Source organism: Columba livia, chromosome 2 (genome assembly GCF_036013475.1).
Source record: "Columba livia isolate bColLiv1 breed racing homer chromosome 2, bColLiv1.pat.W.v2, whole genome shotgun sequence".
In the NCBI taxonomy this organism is placed as follows: domain Eukaryota; kingdom Metazoa; phylum Chordata; class Aves; order Columbiformes; family Columbidae; genus Columba; species Columba livia.
Genome location: NC_088603.1, coordinates 7,979,124 through 7,996,243, shown reverse-complemented (window position 1 = coordinate 7,996,243; position 17,120 = coordinate 7,979,124). Strand labels below are relative to the sequence as shown.

Below are 17,120 nucleotides of genomic sequence, written 5' to 3'. Positions count from 1 at the left end.
TCTTTTGTTGCTGAATGATCGACTTGACCAAGTACCTGATTTCCCCAGTTAATATAAAGAGTAATTTTGAATCTAGTGTAAAGCTGTTACAGAATTCCTTTGGAAGTATGTGTCATTTGCATTGTTTTTCCTATAAATTAATTAGAAACTTCCTTTAAGAGATACCGGTTGAATTCTGCAAATTCTGCATTATTATTGTTATGTAGATAAACGTTTCTATTTATATCTCTATAATGTGTTTATTGTATTGACAGAGTTTTCTCAGTCTCAGCTGGTGAAACGCTGTATTTTGAGCGTTTAAGCTTTGTGTAGAATTCTCAAGCATCATGTAGCATGTTCTACGTTAACATACAGATCTGTATCCAGTCCTTGGGAATCCTGAGTCAGGAGTACTTATATAGACAAATGTTACCTACAGCAAAATACACGATGTAGCGTAATTCTGCATGTGTATCTCACACTGTATATACACCCTAGTATTACAATTACACAATCAGGCAGCTGAAAATTAGAAACAGATATACAGGCTGTGCTAAAATGAAGAGGAAGACATGTTACATGTCAAAAAAATCACAGGATGTTTAGTGTCTGAGAGTAACTGCAATGTATTTATGTATGATAATAAGGGCATTAAATGTAGCAACAAGGAAAACAGGAGGAAGAGACAGTTTGTTATATCTGGCACGTATTTACTCCTAGAACTAAGTTCCAGACTCGCAGGCAGCGCTTGACCAAGCTGTACAACCCAAGCTCTTGTTCTTTCCGGTGCTGTAGGTCATTGCTGGGCTCATCACCGCTGTGCGGAGTGGTCAGTGGGCGTCTGCCAGACCGAAGAGCAGCTGTCGGTGAACGTGGACAAAGCTGTTGTCTCAGGGAGCACAGAAGTGAGTAGAAAGACTCCAATGCTCCATCCAGTAAGAAAATAGGGGTTGGGGGTTGAAAAAAAAACTAATGCAATATAAGGTATGACTGAAAATATCCACATATGGGTCTGTGAGCTCGTATCTTTAATAAGGTTTCTTGGGACAGGTCTTAGTGATGACGTCTACTCTTGCCATTTATTAAAAAGACTTATGGAGGTGCATGGAATATATCATTAATTAGTCCTGAGGTAACTAGAATGTAGAAAGTACCTGGCTGATGAAAGCAAAATACAGACAATACTGAGTTCACTTGTTTTCACACCAGTTTCCAAAAGTTGGTTTGTATAGGAGAACTACAGGGTGTTTCAAAACAATGGACCCAAATTCAAAGCAGCGGTGATTTCAAGTTGGGTTCCTCTTTTTGAAACACCCCGTAGTGTTTACCACAAAGCCTGTGTTGTTACTTTAAATATCGATAGAAATACATATATAAATATTTAGTCTTTTAATTTGAAATGGTAGTGTATTTGGAGAAGCGGGTACATTTGAAAAGGACGGTCTCCTCCTGGTTTTGTGCTGTCATACCATTTTGAAATGATAAAGAGACTTTTTGCATTGATTTTACCACGTGTAGCTGTATTTTTGGCCATATTTAATCATGTCTGGTACATTATTTTGATAATTTTAGTTTTTTTCTATATTAATCAGCCGTGCTCTCAACCAATCTGTTTATTTTATGCTGGTTTTCCCATCATCATGCTTAGGCTTATTTGTACCTGATTCTTCAAGTTTTTCATGCATTATATTGAAATAAAAAGATGATGTGGAAGATACCAGTAAATGGTCTCCATTGTGTGGACTAAAAAGCTGCTTTAAATCAGTCGTTCAATACGAGTCATATAATAGAGCTTTTCTTGCGCCTTCTACTCTTACATATACTCATACTGGGTAAATGCTTTGCTTTGAATAATTTAATTGATTTCGGTGTATCTGCTTTCAAAATAAAAGACTGTTCAGAATGAATGAACCTGACGGTATTAAGTTCTAAATGAGCTTGAAGATGTTGAAGCATTTGTATGTGTGTGTGCATCTGTATAAAGAACACAAAAAGAATTGAAAGGGCATCCAGAATTGGTTAAAAAAGATCAGTCATCGCCCTGCTGAATAGTTTTCATCTCCTTGTTTTTGGCTGGTCATGGTGGCTTGGAGACGTTTTGTGATCAGCTCGTTCCCATCTGTAGTGATTTGCATGGTGATATTTTGGTTTCTAACAGAAATCCTTGCTGTAGTTTTCAATTTTGCTCTATTCCATTTCATCCTGTTTCCATTACTTCAGTTCTGGTTCATCTGAAATGGTACCTCGCTCCTCCGTGCCTCTGGGTGCTGGTGCCTCACCGTCACATCCTTAGTGCCTTTTAAGTTTTGCATAGATGCTTAAAATGCAAATATTTAAATAAGAATTCTTGAAGAATCCCCCGTCTCTCTGGTTTCCATTTCAGCCTTGTCTTTTCATGTGCTGCTCTGGAGCTTCTCTACTAATCATTTCAAATTCTGCAAACAACTTTTAGATACCCCTCTTGCGCGTGTTTCAGTGCAATGCAGAGAGATGAAAGAAGTTTGAATTCAGTGCCATTCTGCCTATTTTCTCTTCAATCTCTGCTGAAACCCTTGAGAAGGTTCCTTTGCTGTAATCCAGCTGTCAGCCAGCAAAGAATGACGTTTTGGTTATTCTCTTTTATCCTTCTCGTGACATCCCCAGGGACAGCGGAGTAAAAGCGCGACTGTGATTGATTCTAGAGGAATAGCTCAATGAAATGGGGCATCTTTATCCCACAACCGCACCAGGGGATTTTTTGCCTTTCTTTTTGTAAAGAAATAAGGAGCAGACTCTTCAGTAGTTCTCTGTTCCTGCCCATGGAGCAGCAATGTGGAGGTTGCTCGAAGACTTTGTGTCGAAGTGGTTGGGAGCCCAAGTAATCCTGTGTTTGCTTGTGGCCGGGCTGTAGTGCTTGGTAATGATTTTTCCACTGCTTTTTAACTGCTCACTAAGTTAAAGGAGACATAAAAAAAGCAGAGGGTGCTGGTTATCCTGTGTGATAGTGGAAAAGGGAAGAAATTCTCTTTGCGAGAGATATTTTTTGAAGTTTTGAATGAAAGATATAGCAGTGAGTTTAGTGTATGTTTTTGCATTTACAGCTGCTTGTGCTTTGCTTTTGCTAAAATTTTCGGCTTCTTTCTAATACGATGTTAGTGCAATCTCAAAGTAAAGGTTCTATTTAAACTGTTGTGAACACTGTTGGCAACGCAAATGCAAGTACGTGCTCAGGACATACAGACAAACAGTTGATAAAAGCAAGCTGGATGCTTTTTCCTTTACTTACCGCCAAATTTGCTTTGGTTCTTGTTGTTGTTGCTTGCTTGGTTGGGGATTTCCGTCTTCTTGGAAGTCCTTCTGGCACAGTGTGGGTTTATGATGTGGTCTGCAGTCCTGGCATCTTTCCTTAGCTGGGAAAGTGTGTTTTCTTTCCCATATTTTCATGCACAGATTAATTTTTTGACATGTGACAAACTTTTTCCTGGTAGTCGAGTCCATTGGTTTAGGTCTTTTAATTTGTGGAGAGCGTTTTGAGGATGTTCTTACAAATTAAAGAGACCTTTGCAGTAAGTTACATTCATGTTTCTCATTAGTTAGGCTGCCTATTGTTTTCAAATCGGTTTTAACTGGATGTGACAGTGTTTCTTGTTACTCTGTTTACCAGTCGAGATGCCCATTTGGCTTCACTGAACTTGTGATTGCATTAATAAAGCTTGTGTGGACATATTTCATTGACCTATTCCAAAGTATGTATCTTAATTCACTTTGGTTTTCTTCTCAGTCCGTGTTTGCTGAAGGTTTAAGAGGCGATACCATAGAGATCTCAGTATCTGTGCGTGTTTCACAAAATACCTTGCTCAGCTTGTCTTTCTTCCTCAATTCTTTTGATTCACTCATTTTGAAGGCCTGGCAATTTATTCAGTGAGACATCCGACCGATTCGTTACACATATTTGTGTCTAGACATAGGTGGATTCTTTGACTTTCTTTGCCTCTCTTTAATATTAATGAGCACACATACATACATCTGTGCATGTGTTTGAAATCTTACGCATTGTGTTTTGTGACAACTGACAAATAAAACCAGGGATCTACAGTTAAGTTTATGGTGGTAGATGTGCTCTAGTCCTTACCGGTGGTGGAGGTGACTCACATCACCTCATTGCCTGTCTCGATACCTCGCGTATCTCAGCAACTGACTTTCTCAGAACCACTTCCTAGGTGTAAAATGTCCTAAGGAAAAGCTGGTGGCCCAGGTGACAAGAGCAAGGCCAGAGCTTTTCTGAAGATGGCTCTTCACTTGTCTCTGGAGCTTGTACAGCGTGTAAGTTAAAGAGCCTGGACACCCAGACATGGCAGTTCCTTCCCTCACCATTCTAATAGGTTTTAATGGGATTTCTGAGTAATTTTATTTCAAACTTTGAAATAAAAGAATTCCTCAGAAGGTAGAAAGGGGAGAAAAACACCCAATGATTTGCTTGATCCAAAGCTTAACTAAATTGCTTGTGATTCATAAGTGTTCTACTCAGTACATAAAAATTACCATAGTAAAGAAGTTGTCTTACAGTCAGACTTCTATCAGTAAGGTGTTCCTACAGATATTTGTGGTAAGATGCAAAGACAGTATGAAACGGAGACTTAGTAAAATAAACTAAGCAAATGAAAATGATTGAAGAGAAATCAGAGTTTTCGCGGAAAAAAACATGTGGACAAGTGAAGTTTTCTGCTTGTTCTTTTATTTCTGGCTTCAGTCTTTTGCTTTCTTAGCTATGCTGCTTTTTGACATTTGGAAGGGTGAAATTCCCGGCATTACCATTTAAAATGGAGGCCTTTAGTGCTTGCATCTGCTCAGCTTTTAACAAGAGTGGTTTCTGAAATATTTTCAGGTATTTTTCAATACTACTATATAATTCCCTTGTTTATTTTACATGTATTGAAGAGGTGGCTGTTTCTTTACAGTCAGCTGAGGAAATAATAAAGTTCACTGCTTGTCTGCCTTAAATTGTCGAGCCAAAGCTCTTCCATATGCTAAAAGCCCCATAGAAGGTGGGCTGCTTTTTCTCCCCAGTATGCAAGTACCGCAATTCAAGAAGTGAATTTAAGGAAGGCTCAGTAGATAACGTGTTCAAACCACTTTTGACCAAACTGTGCACAAGAAAGGAGTGCTGCAGTCATTTCCCAGCCAGCTTTCTCTTCTGATAAGAAGCAGAAAACAGTTTACAAGCCCGGGAGCGTTTGTCAAGGACGCTGAAGTCCAAGACAACAGTATTGGTGGAAACCAAGAAGGAGGTTCCTATTTAAAGACTGAATAGGCGAAACATGATGATAAAGTAGTGTCTAAAGCAGTAATTCCAAAATAGTGTATTACTGGATTTGTTTGCTTTGAAACTCCATATAGCTCTTTGCATATTTATCTACCTCACAGCTTTCGTTTTTCCATTGGTGGTCAAGTGTTTCTTCAGGACTGAGACTCTTGGGGCCAGACAGCTGAAAAATTGCTGTCGTCTTCTCCCACGCGTCCGTTTTGTTTGAGTGGATCAGGGCAGCGTCTTCTCTGTTCATGAGGCAGCTGTTTGCAGCTCCCGCCGAGTTTCTCCGGTGGCGTTTGGCACGTTAGCGTTGCTGAGAACTGTAGGAGTCATTGCGTTGCTTATAGGCAAGTGAATCGATAGCATCCTGCCTTGTTCCAAGCTCAAACCGCTCTGCTGTTTTGACACTCCGCTCTCTCGTAAGTGCTTTTTGCACAGTAACATGATCTTGAAAATGTTTTTTAAGGCATCTTCCCTTAAATTCACAGGATCACAGAATTGACTGTGTTGGAAAAGACCTCAGAGATCATCAAGTCCAACCCTTGGTCCAACTCCAGTCCATTGACTAGACCTGACCACTCTCTCTGCAAAGAATTGCTTTCTAATATCCAGCCTAAATTTCCCCTGGCAGAGTTGAAGCCCATGCCCCCTTGTCCTATTGCTGACTGCCTGGGAGAAGAGACCAATCCCCACCTGGCTAGAACTGCCCTTCAGGTAGTTCTAGAGAGTGATGAGCTCACCTCTAAGCCTCCTCTTCTCCAGACTAAACAACCCCAGCTCCCTCAGCCTCTCCCCATAGGTCTTGTGTTCAAGTCCCTTCACCAGTCTTGTTGCTCTTCTCTGGACCCGCTCCAGCACTTCAATGTCTTTCCTGAACTGAGGGGCCCAGAACTGAACACAATACTCCAGGTGTGGCCTCACCAATGCAGAGTACAGGGGAAGGATCACTGCCCTTGTCCTGCTGACCACGCTGTTTTTGATACAGGACAGGATACCGTTGGCCTTCTTGGCCACCTGGGCACACTGTTGGCTCATGTTGAGCTTCCTGTCCATTAGTCCCCCCAGGTCCCTTTCTGTCTGACTGCTCTCCAGCCACTCTGTGCCCAGCCTGGAGCGCTCAGGGGGTTGTTGTGACCAAAGTGCAGCACCCGGCATTTGGCGTTGTTGGATTCTGTCACCAGAGGCAGGAGCTTGCGCTGTTCAAGATGCTTCCAAGTTGGGACAATGTTACAAGGCTTGCACATCAAATACCTCGCTCAAATTGTTTCTTAAAGCCCTTTCCATCCTCTGTTTTTAGTTTGTTGCTAAGACTATTCTAGGACGAAGTTTGCCAAACTAAACCATAAAGAGAGAAATTCAGGGGAAAGTTTGGAACTGTTTAAAGTGTTTATACCTTAAGTGCTTGTCGTATTTTGAATGTACCTTTACCCCTTAGCTGGAGTAAACTCACCTTGTTGAGACTTGTCCTTGTTTTTAGTAGTATGTATATTTCCTTGAGCTACTTTAAGTTGAAAACTGATTTGACTAAGTCGATACTTCCTTTTGTTGTTCCTTTTATGTAAAGATCAGTGTTAAAATCTTAATATAACTTCTAAGCATATCTTAATATACTTCATACACTGTGGAGGATTGCGCCCATTTAGCCATAGCAATTTTTCAGTTATTTTAATTTCTTGTTGACATACAAACTGCATGTGAAAAAATGGTTTAGAGGACAGAACCCCAAAGACAGGGCTCCATGTATGTCTCAGTCCAGCTGAACAGAACGCATAGGGATGTCTTTATTTTGTTTTCTTGAGGTAGAGTGTGGGATTTGCAGTTCTTGGATGCTCTAAGAACTCCCTTCTTCCTTTTTCATTATTGCAAGAGCAGGGAAAAATGCATAAAGAACGTCGTCTGTCGTAATTCATACCAGCGCTGGGCAGGCTCCTCTGTGTTTGCCCATTTTTCAAGGAGAAGCTTTGTAACGTGATGCTCGGTGAGCAGCTCTGGTTATTCAGAAGTTCCTCTCCCAGTTTTTCTGGTACTTTTGCACGCACAAGGCACTTGGCTTCTCGTCACCTCCCTTCACTTGGCAGTGTCTACCTGGCCGCTCTATTGGAGGTCTTATCCAGAAGACACTTCTGTATGCTGGTGGTCAATTCAGTAGTTTCATTCAGACCCCTGCATGTTTTAGAAAAACTGTAGCAATTCATTATTGGTGGCCATGGGGTGTTTCAGTTTCCACTAATTTCCTTTTTTGTTACTTTGTAATTCTTGTAGAGCTGTGTAGCCCTGATTTGATGATAAGCTTTGAACTACAAGGACACACATAATCAGTAGGAGTACAGCTCTGGTAACGTTGTAACACTGTAAATTATCTTCCATGAATTACACTGTTTGGATTTTAGTCACCTAAAGCTGGATCATTTGTGTCTCGGAGAACCTGAATCCGACTCTTCTTCCAGCTTGTTAATGACATCAGAAAGGTCAATTATTTATTTATCAATCCATTATTTAAAAACTGTATTTTCCAAGTTCTGCAAAGCAGCCACAATATCTTTAAAATTATCCTAGTTGGTTCTGATTTACTATGTGTAATTGTTCTGGAACACCTTTGTACGCCAGAAATATGTCAGTGCAGCTTTGCTAAATGTGTTCAGGTTGAAGAGCTGTCGTGGCACCTGTGTGGGCACTTTTTTGTATGTCCGGCACTTTGAGAACAGATACTTGTCCACTTAGTAAGACAAAAAAATTCTCATTGATATTGTCACGTGAACAGTGATTAAATAATTTCATTTGAACCAAAGTAAGGTTTACCATGACCTCCTGTTGTTCACTGGAAGTTGTTGTCCTTCAGTAGTTTGGAAAAACATACAGCAAAATAGAGGAACCAGGCGCAGGGGAGATGTGAGAACAAACTGGAGAGAAGAAGGAACATCGAGATCTGAAATTACTGGGATTATTGAAAAATTCACACAGAATCCCAGAATGTCAGGGATTGGAAGGGACCTGGAAAGCTCATCCAGTGCAATCCCCCCATGGAGCAGGAACACCCAGATGAGGTTACACAGGAAGGTGTCCAGGCGGGTTGGAATGTCTGCACAGAAGGAGACTCCACAACCCCCCTGGGCAGCCTGGGCCAGGCTCTGGCACCCTCACTGAGATGAAGTTTCTTCTCAAATTTAAATGGAACCTTTTGTTTTCCAGTTTGTACCCATTACCCCTTGTCCTATCATTGGTTGTCACTGAGAAGAGCCTGGCTTCATCCTCCTACCACTCACCCTTTATATATCTTTATATATTCACCCTTTCCTCTTCTCACTTACAATCCCACTCTTGGAGCCAAAGCAAATAAAGGATAATGTGATATAATTTATGAAAAGAAAAACAAAACGAAAATACCCCAACCAACAGTACCGAAACAAAACCAAACACTTTTTGCCTAGTAGATCTTTTTAACCCTATAGTCACATTTGCCAGATTTTTTGTGTTGTTCAAATTATCCAGTGGAATTTTGTGCTTTTTGTTGTTGTTGTTGTTTTCTGCACTAAAACAATAGAAAAAAAAAATTACAGTTTAGAGCATGTTTTCTAGTATAAAAGAAAATACCTTTTTCTGTATCCCTGCTGGCGTCTAAGAAAATGAAGTAATAGTTAAGACTGAGTAAAGGTGAATGGAGAACTCTATGCTTCTCAGCTTCTAATATGGTTTTGTAATTATTTTGGCGCCTCAAGTACGGGTGCCTTGGGATCTGGCTGGAGTGCACTCTTGGATGTGGATCTTCAGCGATGTATTTAAGTCTGAGAGGATTGATCTGAGATCAAGTGTCTGTCTGAATAGTGTGATCATGTGGAAGAAATGCGGCTGACAAAGTCTGAATGCTTTTGATGAGAGAAGGGGTCTGAAATAGATTATAATTTTGAATTTCCCTTTTGTTGGGAAAGAAAACTTACTTCCCTAGTGTTTCTGATGTAATAGTTGCTCGCTCATTAATCCTTTGATCCTCAAGTAAATCTCTGTATCTTACTAGAGGAGAGAGAGTTTCTAGGTGTTGGTTCTGATAGTCTAGTGGAGGTTTGTTGGCTGAAGAGCTGATCTGGTTTTTCTTTCCCCATCAGTTGATAGGTGGATCAATATTTCAGGTTTGTACTATCTGGTGTGAGATACGCTCTTGTCGTTACCTAACTTTTCAAATCAGCCAGTGGAAAAATACGGGGATAAAAAGATACAGCGTTAAACTATTGAATTAAAAAGTTGTTTCTGAGATAATCTGAGAAAGACCAGGCTACCTGACTTCGTGCCTATTCAAAATTTTAAAGAAATAGGCAATTTTTCACTTATTTTCCCGTTATTTAACATATCTCTTGTTAACATTCCACTGAAGCTACTACTATGCTTCGGTGCATTAAGGTCTTTCAAATTTTTAAGAGTGGAGAAGTCTATTATAAAAGAGGAGAAATATTTCTGTTAAGGCTATATGACACATCCCCAATGTAGCACTTATTTTTAGGTAGCATCTCAAGAAACAGAAAATGTTCCTCTCTTTGGAAACATAAACAGGACAGTGTGTTTTATATACTAATATACAGCAGAGTATCAATGTGCCGCATGTTGGCAAAGTGTTTTAGAGCCTTTTCTGGGTACTTGTTTAGGGAGGTAGATTCATAACACGTGCAAATACTTTAATGTGACTTCTCAGTCTTTATAGTAGTTTCTTGCTACAAAACCTGTTCTCATCATCATTAGAAAAAGTAATAATGTGAGACGAGTTTAATAAGGTTTAACTTCCATATCGTCTTCAACGTGTTGAATCTGTTTACAAGAGGAAGCAGGCATGAAGGTGAAGATGTACATTTTTAAACGTAAGTTTTGGAATCTTTTTTTGAGACTTTTCTTCTTATTTGCCTTGTGTCCTGAGCCTTCTGTGAAACAACAGCTGTACCTTTTGCTTCCAAGCGTGTGGGAAAATACTCTGAGTTTGTCTACATAGCGAGTAGTATTGTCGATGCACATGATGTTTCACTGATTAGGGTGGAACTGTGTCTTGTTTCTTCTTTGGTCTGTAAGAAATAAGTAGAGCTTAACCCCTCGCAGCTATTGCACAGGGACAGTGACTAGTGCATGTGTTCTAATATACACGTTATAGGCTTAAGTGATAAACTTTATTCAGAGTAAGAGAGGACTTTTCATAAAGTTTTTCCAATACGTTAATACAGTTTCTGTGACTTGCTACATCAACCATCTTTCCCATAACTACCGCATTTCTGGAACACGGTAGCGAATGAGGAGGAAAAAGACTTTTGTTACTTTCTCGAGACGGTTCATGTGGCTTCATCTAAAGGAAAGCGTTGCACTTGTCAGCCTCCCCTATTCCTTTTTCTTTCCCACCGCGGTGGTGCTGGTTTCCCGCTGATGTGCCAGGAGCTCCCCCAGTGCTGGGAAGCAGACTCAGCCTTCCAGTTTCAGTCTGCTTTTCTTAATTTTTTGTTTTGCTTTTCATGATCAATGCTTTGAAAGATGCACCTTTCTTGAACTCTAGATGCCGACTGCGTGGCTACTAGAATCAGGGGGAGGGAGATGTTATTGCTTGAAGGACGTTTGTGAGCGGGTTTGGCTGCTGAGCGGGCGCTGGGCATTGCGGATGCCGAGGGCGGTCTGGGGGGCGTAGGAAGCAGGAAAATGGGCTGGGGGCACAGGGGAGGCTGAGAGAGAAGCAGCAACAGCCGAGAAATGAAAAGCAAAAAGCCTGGCTGAGAAACATGAAAGGCCTTATGTTCCTGAAGGAATTTCCAGTGCAGGTTTCCTTTATTCAGTAACATTCACTGAAATAATTTACTGAAAGCTCTGAAGTGAAATTGTTTAGTGTGTGTTCCAAACTGGTGAAGTGTGTTTCACAAAGGCCTTTTCTTCCTTTTTGCATGACTTGAGTAGAAAACACTTTTTTCATAATACACCCAAAGAAATACTCTATATTCCTTTTTCTCTTCCCCGCCCCATGTGTCTTTCTTAAATGTTACCCTAAGAATTAAGGCAGTGACATCCCAGTTCACGTTGGGGGAGCACCCTGTTGCTGGGAATTTGCTTTCAAGAGTTTATAATCCGTGTATACCGAGTTATTGTGGGGGCTTATGTATTAAAAACAAAGAGAACCTGATCTCTGAAGAGCAAAGAAAGCCCACTAAAGGAAGATTGCACTGGCTCTTCAATGAAGATTGGACCTTTTTCCTCAGGTAGTCCCTCAGTTTGCTGCTGGGAGCGCGACCCATTTTGGTGCTATCTTGTAGAATGTGGAATTATGGATACTTGGGGTCTTCCTACGCTCAGCAGTAGTAGCAAAGGTCTACAAAATAAGAAAATCACACTATAGTGCCTCCATATTTGAAATGTGGAACAAGGAAACAACAAAGTGTTCTTTTAGAAGTTTATGAAAATATTTACAAATTTATTTAAATTATTATCCTGTTAATATTTCCAGCAGATAAGAAGACTGGAGGTCTATACGTTTTTAAAAAAGGCAGGAAAATGTACCCATCTCTTTAACATTGATGCCAACAGGAAGCCCATAGAAACTTATATAAGGAAGTGTAGCAGCACTACATTATCTCCTCACTTTTGTAGGTATTTGAATGCAACCCTCATTTTCCTGCCTTACTAAGACCTCGGTCGTGGCTGCTTCTTATTTAAATATTCTTTGCCATAGATAACGTGGATCAATCTGTGAGTTGTTTTGCTTTGTTTGTTGTTGGTTTTTCTTTAATGTTAGTGCCTGAGGGTGTAATTTTGCCTTTGTGTGATGGTCACGTTTATGAAAAAAGACCAGTCTTTTGTAGTTAATATTGATTAGCTTTAGTCAAGGACAGGTTCTCATTATGCTTTGTGCATTATAGGAATAAAAAGGTGTCTTCCTTGCCTTCAGAAGCCTGTTCTTTAATAGATAACACACGAATAAAAGGAAAAAATACCCCTATGGGACAAGCTGCGGGGGTATTTGCTGAGCTGTAGCATTGGTCAGTGTTAGACGATTGACTCTCATCTTGGTTTCTTAGCAGTTTCCCTTTTAAATAGTGTTTTAATTAAGCATATATTTTGAATTTTTCATGGATGTGGGTCACATGCTTTTTTTTTGAATGAGAACTTCAAGATTCAGTCTCTAATGAAATCAGAGTTATAAAGTGGCTTTGATTACTCCAATCAAAAGAGTGAGTAATATTTTTCCTGCTAATCTAAATTATATGATGGGTTTTCATTTGGTGTTTTCCCCCATCCTCAAAAAAATCATCCAATTGTGTTTTAATTTGAAATTCAGCGATACTTGTATTAGTCCATTGGCATCAATTTGCTTTTAAGCAGTAGCCTAAAAACTGCTCTGAGATGGGTGCACTCAGCAGCTTGCAAAACCAAACCATTAGCAAAAAATAGTTTTGAACTCCCTAAAGATTTTGTTATTGACTTCCATTAGTCTAAGTTGTGTCCCCGAGGTGCAGATTGAGCATAAATATTGCAGGCAGCAGTATGAAGTAGTCCCGTTAATGCAGGTGTCCTTGAGTGGGTTTTTAATAACATGGAACAAATCAAGCGTGAGAGAGAAACCTTACGAATCCTCACAAATGTGGGCCAATGTGTGTAAGGCTCAGTGATCAATGCAGACTTTATTTGCATTAAAGCTGTTTTTCCTGATGATCTAGACTACTCTTGATAGTCAGCTCTTTATGCGAAAGAATGAATATTGTTTATTTTCATTTATATAATAGTCGTCTCCATTCTGCAGATCTGACCTGATAATAAAATGTAGGCACACAATGGTAGGTCTGCCGCCAGTAATGGACTTGTAGGTGTTCCATGAGTCATGGTCATGATTAATATTAATAATAAGCATCCTATTCACTAATATTAATTGGGAAGTGATGAAGTGTCGTGTTCTCAAATCAGCACTTCCTAAATGCTTTTTTACTGTTGCTTTTTTTTCTTCAGTGATACTAAAATATTCCTTCAAAGATGTCATCTCCCTCTTCAGTAAATGAGGAGGGGAAGGTAGCTGCTACAAATTAAATAAATAGACAAATAAATAAATATTTGCTTCCAGGAACGTCTTAACATCAGTAAAACACCTCGGTGCACCCAGAATACATTGCTGTGACAGATACAATGAGAATACTTGTATTCAATCTGCAGTCTAGACAATTGTTTATAATACTGCAGGTTTTTCCACATCTGGCCATCTCACTTCTAGTTTTTAATTCATAAAATAGTATTTCCTCGTGTTTAAAAATTATCCCCCCCCTCTCTGTTTCTGTATGAAATTGCCTTGCAAAGAACTGAGAAGAGTGGCAGATTTTGCAGAGCAAAGAGTGAATCTGAATCTGAATAAACTGTCAAATATCCGAGCAAATGCTGGTGGGTATTTTTCCTTTCAATTACTGCAGGTTGTTCTGGCAATATTAGGTGTTATTTGTATGGTATTTCCAGGGAGATGTGTTGACAAATCATAAACTTTTAAGAGTGAATAGAGACTTTTAGAAAAGTAATCCAAGAAGACAGTTCAGTTGCTGTCATCATTCTTTGAGCTTTTAGAGGAAATGCTTCTTTTCCAAAATGGAAATGGATTTGATACGTTGAATAGGTAAGAGTTTCAGGTTTTCCAAATGCCATACCAGGTGACTTTTTAATGAGAGTAACTTGAAATAGATGGTGAATTGTTGGGAAGACTGTTACCCTTACGCATCCATCACATCCGATTGTGCCTTGGGCTCCTCCAGAACGTTTGCTTTCTGGCAGACCTAAAATATTGTGATGGATAAATCCCCCTGTAAAGGTCGGACCTGGCAGCAATGCTCACTCATCTGAGAAACTAAAAGGTCAGAATACTCAAGGTTCTGGTAAGACGAGAAGCTGAGCATCACAGTAACGTGTGGTTGTACTTCCCCTCTTCATTTTATGTGAGCCTGTTGGGTTTGGTGCTTCAGGAAGCTCGTCTCTGTAGGTAGGTGCGCTGTTACGCTCTTATGCACCTTATTAACCTTTGCTAAACTCCTCTAATTGAAATAAATCCATTTTGTGGTAAGCCATCTCTTGCCTTATGGGTGTTTTTAGTGAGGTATCCATCCTAGTACTGTGACAGCATTGTTATCTTAACAGTAGCAGGGAATTAGGATCATCATCTGATGCTAAGATTTCCATGCCATCTGATAAAAATTGATTTTAGAAAGCAGTGATTGAATCTGGATTGTTTAAACCATCTGAAGTGTCTCTAATACTATTGGACCACGCACATGAATTAGCTGAGCAGCCTGTGTCTCTTGAAGAGCTTATTTGTAGATTATTATAAAGCCTAGGAACCACAATGAAGTAGAGTTTCCACTGTGTTAGGGTGGGGAAAGTGTGTGTTCAAGACTCATAACCTCTCTGTGGACCAACAGCTCTGTGTGGAGCAGAGAATCCTAAATACATCTGTCAGGATCTCAGGCTGGCTCCTGCTCTTTCTCCAGGCCCATGTCTCTTGTTGACCCACATTATTTCCTCTTCGCTAGTTCTGATGTGTTATTCATGTTATTTCAATGCGGTTTTAACTTTTGATAAAGGAACGGGTTTTCCCCATTTTACTGGAAACATGGTAAGGAAAAGCTTTTAGGACATTATTCTAGACCTAGTTTAGCTGGAACTGGATAAGAATAAAAACAGCAAAGTCTTGTTGGCCTGTCATTAGAGATTAAGGAAAAGCATTGTGAAGAAATAGGGCTGTGCTTCATTTGACTGTATGCTGCATAATCAACAGAGCTTCATCTAGCTGTGCCTTACTCCTTCAAGAGTGTGAGAAGCCTGTTGTACATGGCAACATTAAAACCGACAACAAATCTTGTAGTGGAGAAAAGGAATTTTAATGGAAAAGAGACCAGGTGGGAATTGGTGCTGGAACAGAGGTAAATATGTACATTTACTAAGGGAATCTGTGACATATAAAGCATAACACTGTTTCCTGGCAGTTTTTTTTCCATTTGATAGCACTAATATCTCTATAATTAAGAGCGATGGAAGTATTTAGAGGAAAACTGTCTACTATTATAAACCATTCTTTTTTAATTGAACAGCTGTAATTTCTACCAATGGAGCAAACTATATTATAAGAAAATGATTATTAGCTTAAAATGCAAAGTTAAGTGAATGCAAAATTAACAAACAGATGGCGAAGAATTATTGTGCTTTATTTTCCTCCTGGGTAAAAGGGCTCATGCGTGATTGTAAAAATGTCATCACACTTCGTAAACCTGAAAGCAAACAGAATTTGCAGTTGTGCACATCTGTTTTGGGACACTGCTAAAGGGTTAGAAGAATCAATGTTGTTTTCAAATAAGGGTATTCATCAAAAGGATATCATTTACTTAACAGTTATGGCTTCTGCTAAGCATCAGACTTAATGTTCTGTGGAATTCATTACAAAATTTGGCAGCCTTTTTCCGCACAAGCTACTGAGGCAGCGTGCTGCAAAACGAACCCAGCAGCCCTTTCCTATCCCCCCCTCCCCGCACCCCAGAACAGCAGCTACATGTCTGACCAGCACTTTGAGGATTCTAAATTCTAGGTCGGAACGTCTCGCTGCTCGCCAAGGAATGGCACTGATGGAACAGGATGGAGAGACAAGGGGCTTATTTGTTTATTTTGCTAGCTGGTGAATTAAGAAAAGGATTGTGTAATGTAGGGGGATACCGTGTTTAGGGAGGAGGAATGGGAGAAATATGTGTAAGTGACTAATTTAGCCAAATTGAAAAAAGCCTAAAAGCCCCAGCCAGATAAAACATGTGAAGCTTTTATTAGAAGAGAAATTATATGAATGTTTCAAGCTGGTAGTTTCAAAGTATGCCGCCTAATTGCTTTATTTGAGCTCAATTTACAAAAATTAGTGAACTGAAGATGTAGGATTTTGTTTACGATGACTCTGTGCCATTTGGAGAGCGCAATTTAGGAACAGCCAAAGAAATAGGAATTATGAACAATAAGGTACTGATTGCAGTCAGTGGGGAAGGAATACTAAGGAGCTGCTCACTAATGAGGAAGGTGTTGAAGGCAGGAAATTCTTGTATTTTTTTATGTCTTTACATAATCCAGAGTTCCTTGTCACCCCATCCCTGCTACTGCCTTATAAATTAAGTGTATCTTTGAGAATATATAGTGACTTACGCTGACGTAAACCTTCTGTTAAACCACGTCAATACATCTACAAAAGCTTTGTTAAAACAGCGCATTATAAAGACTATAAAATGAAACACACAAACTTAGGACATTCCAGAAGACAAGTTGTCAAGTTGTCTGCACACAATTAATATCCTTTGCGCGCAATTAGTATCCCTGGTGCATATGCCTGATAATAGAGTCTTTAATTGTGTGATCGTGTACGGAACAGCGAGTGCCCGTTGCAGTCCATAGGATGGACGTTGCTGTCGCGGTAAAACCCTCTTCAATATCCCATTTTTTCAGTGTTGTTCAACGTGTAGGTATGTGGACTATTCAGATACTGCTGAAAGGAAAGAATTACTCATTTCCGCACGAGTTTTTCTATGATGTTTCTACTATAATAAACATGTGAATAAGTTGTCTGTAAATTTTTCCAAATAGCAGATTTATGTGACCTTTATATGCATCTGGGGCTCCACTCTCCCCAAGACCATTGGTTTATTGGTTTTTTTAAACTTAAAAATATCTGCTGATTCAGATGACAAATCGAAAGAGTTTCAAAAATACTCGGACTTACTTAAAAAGTGGCACTGATATTGCAGTTTTTTCTTCACTCTGTTGGGGCTGTGAGTGCACAATCTGTGTAGAAATCAAGGCTGTATTTTGAGGGGGAGAAGCCCCCCAAGCTTTTAACAGTGCACTTAAG

At 39.7% G+C, this 17,120-nt stretch overlaps 1 protein-coding gene across 17 annotated transcripts in view; it reads left to right on the top strand.

Moving 5' to 3' along the window:
• KMT2C (lysine methyltransferase 2C) overlaps positions 1-17,120 on the top strand; it is a 204,705-nt gene that overhangs the window by 88,559 nt on the left and 99,026 nt on the right. For all 17 annotated transcript variants that reach the window (XM_065050408.1, XM_065050407.1, XM_065050411.1 and 14 more), the window contains one exon: positions 775-884. In XM_065050408.1, coding sequence (XP_064906480.1) covers positions 775-884 — 110 coding nt within the window. The remainder of the gene's footprint in view (positions 1-774; positions 885-17,120) is intronic.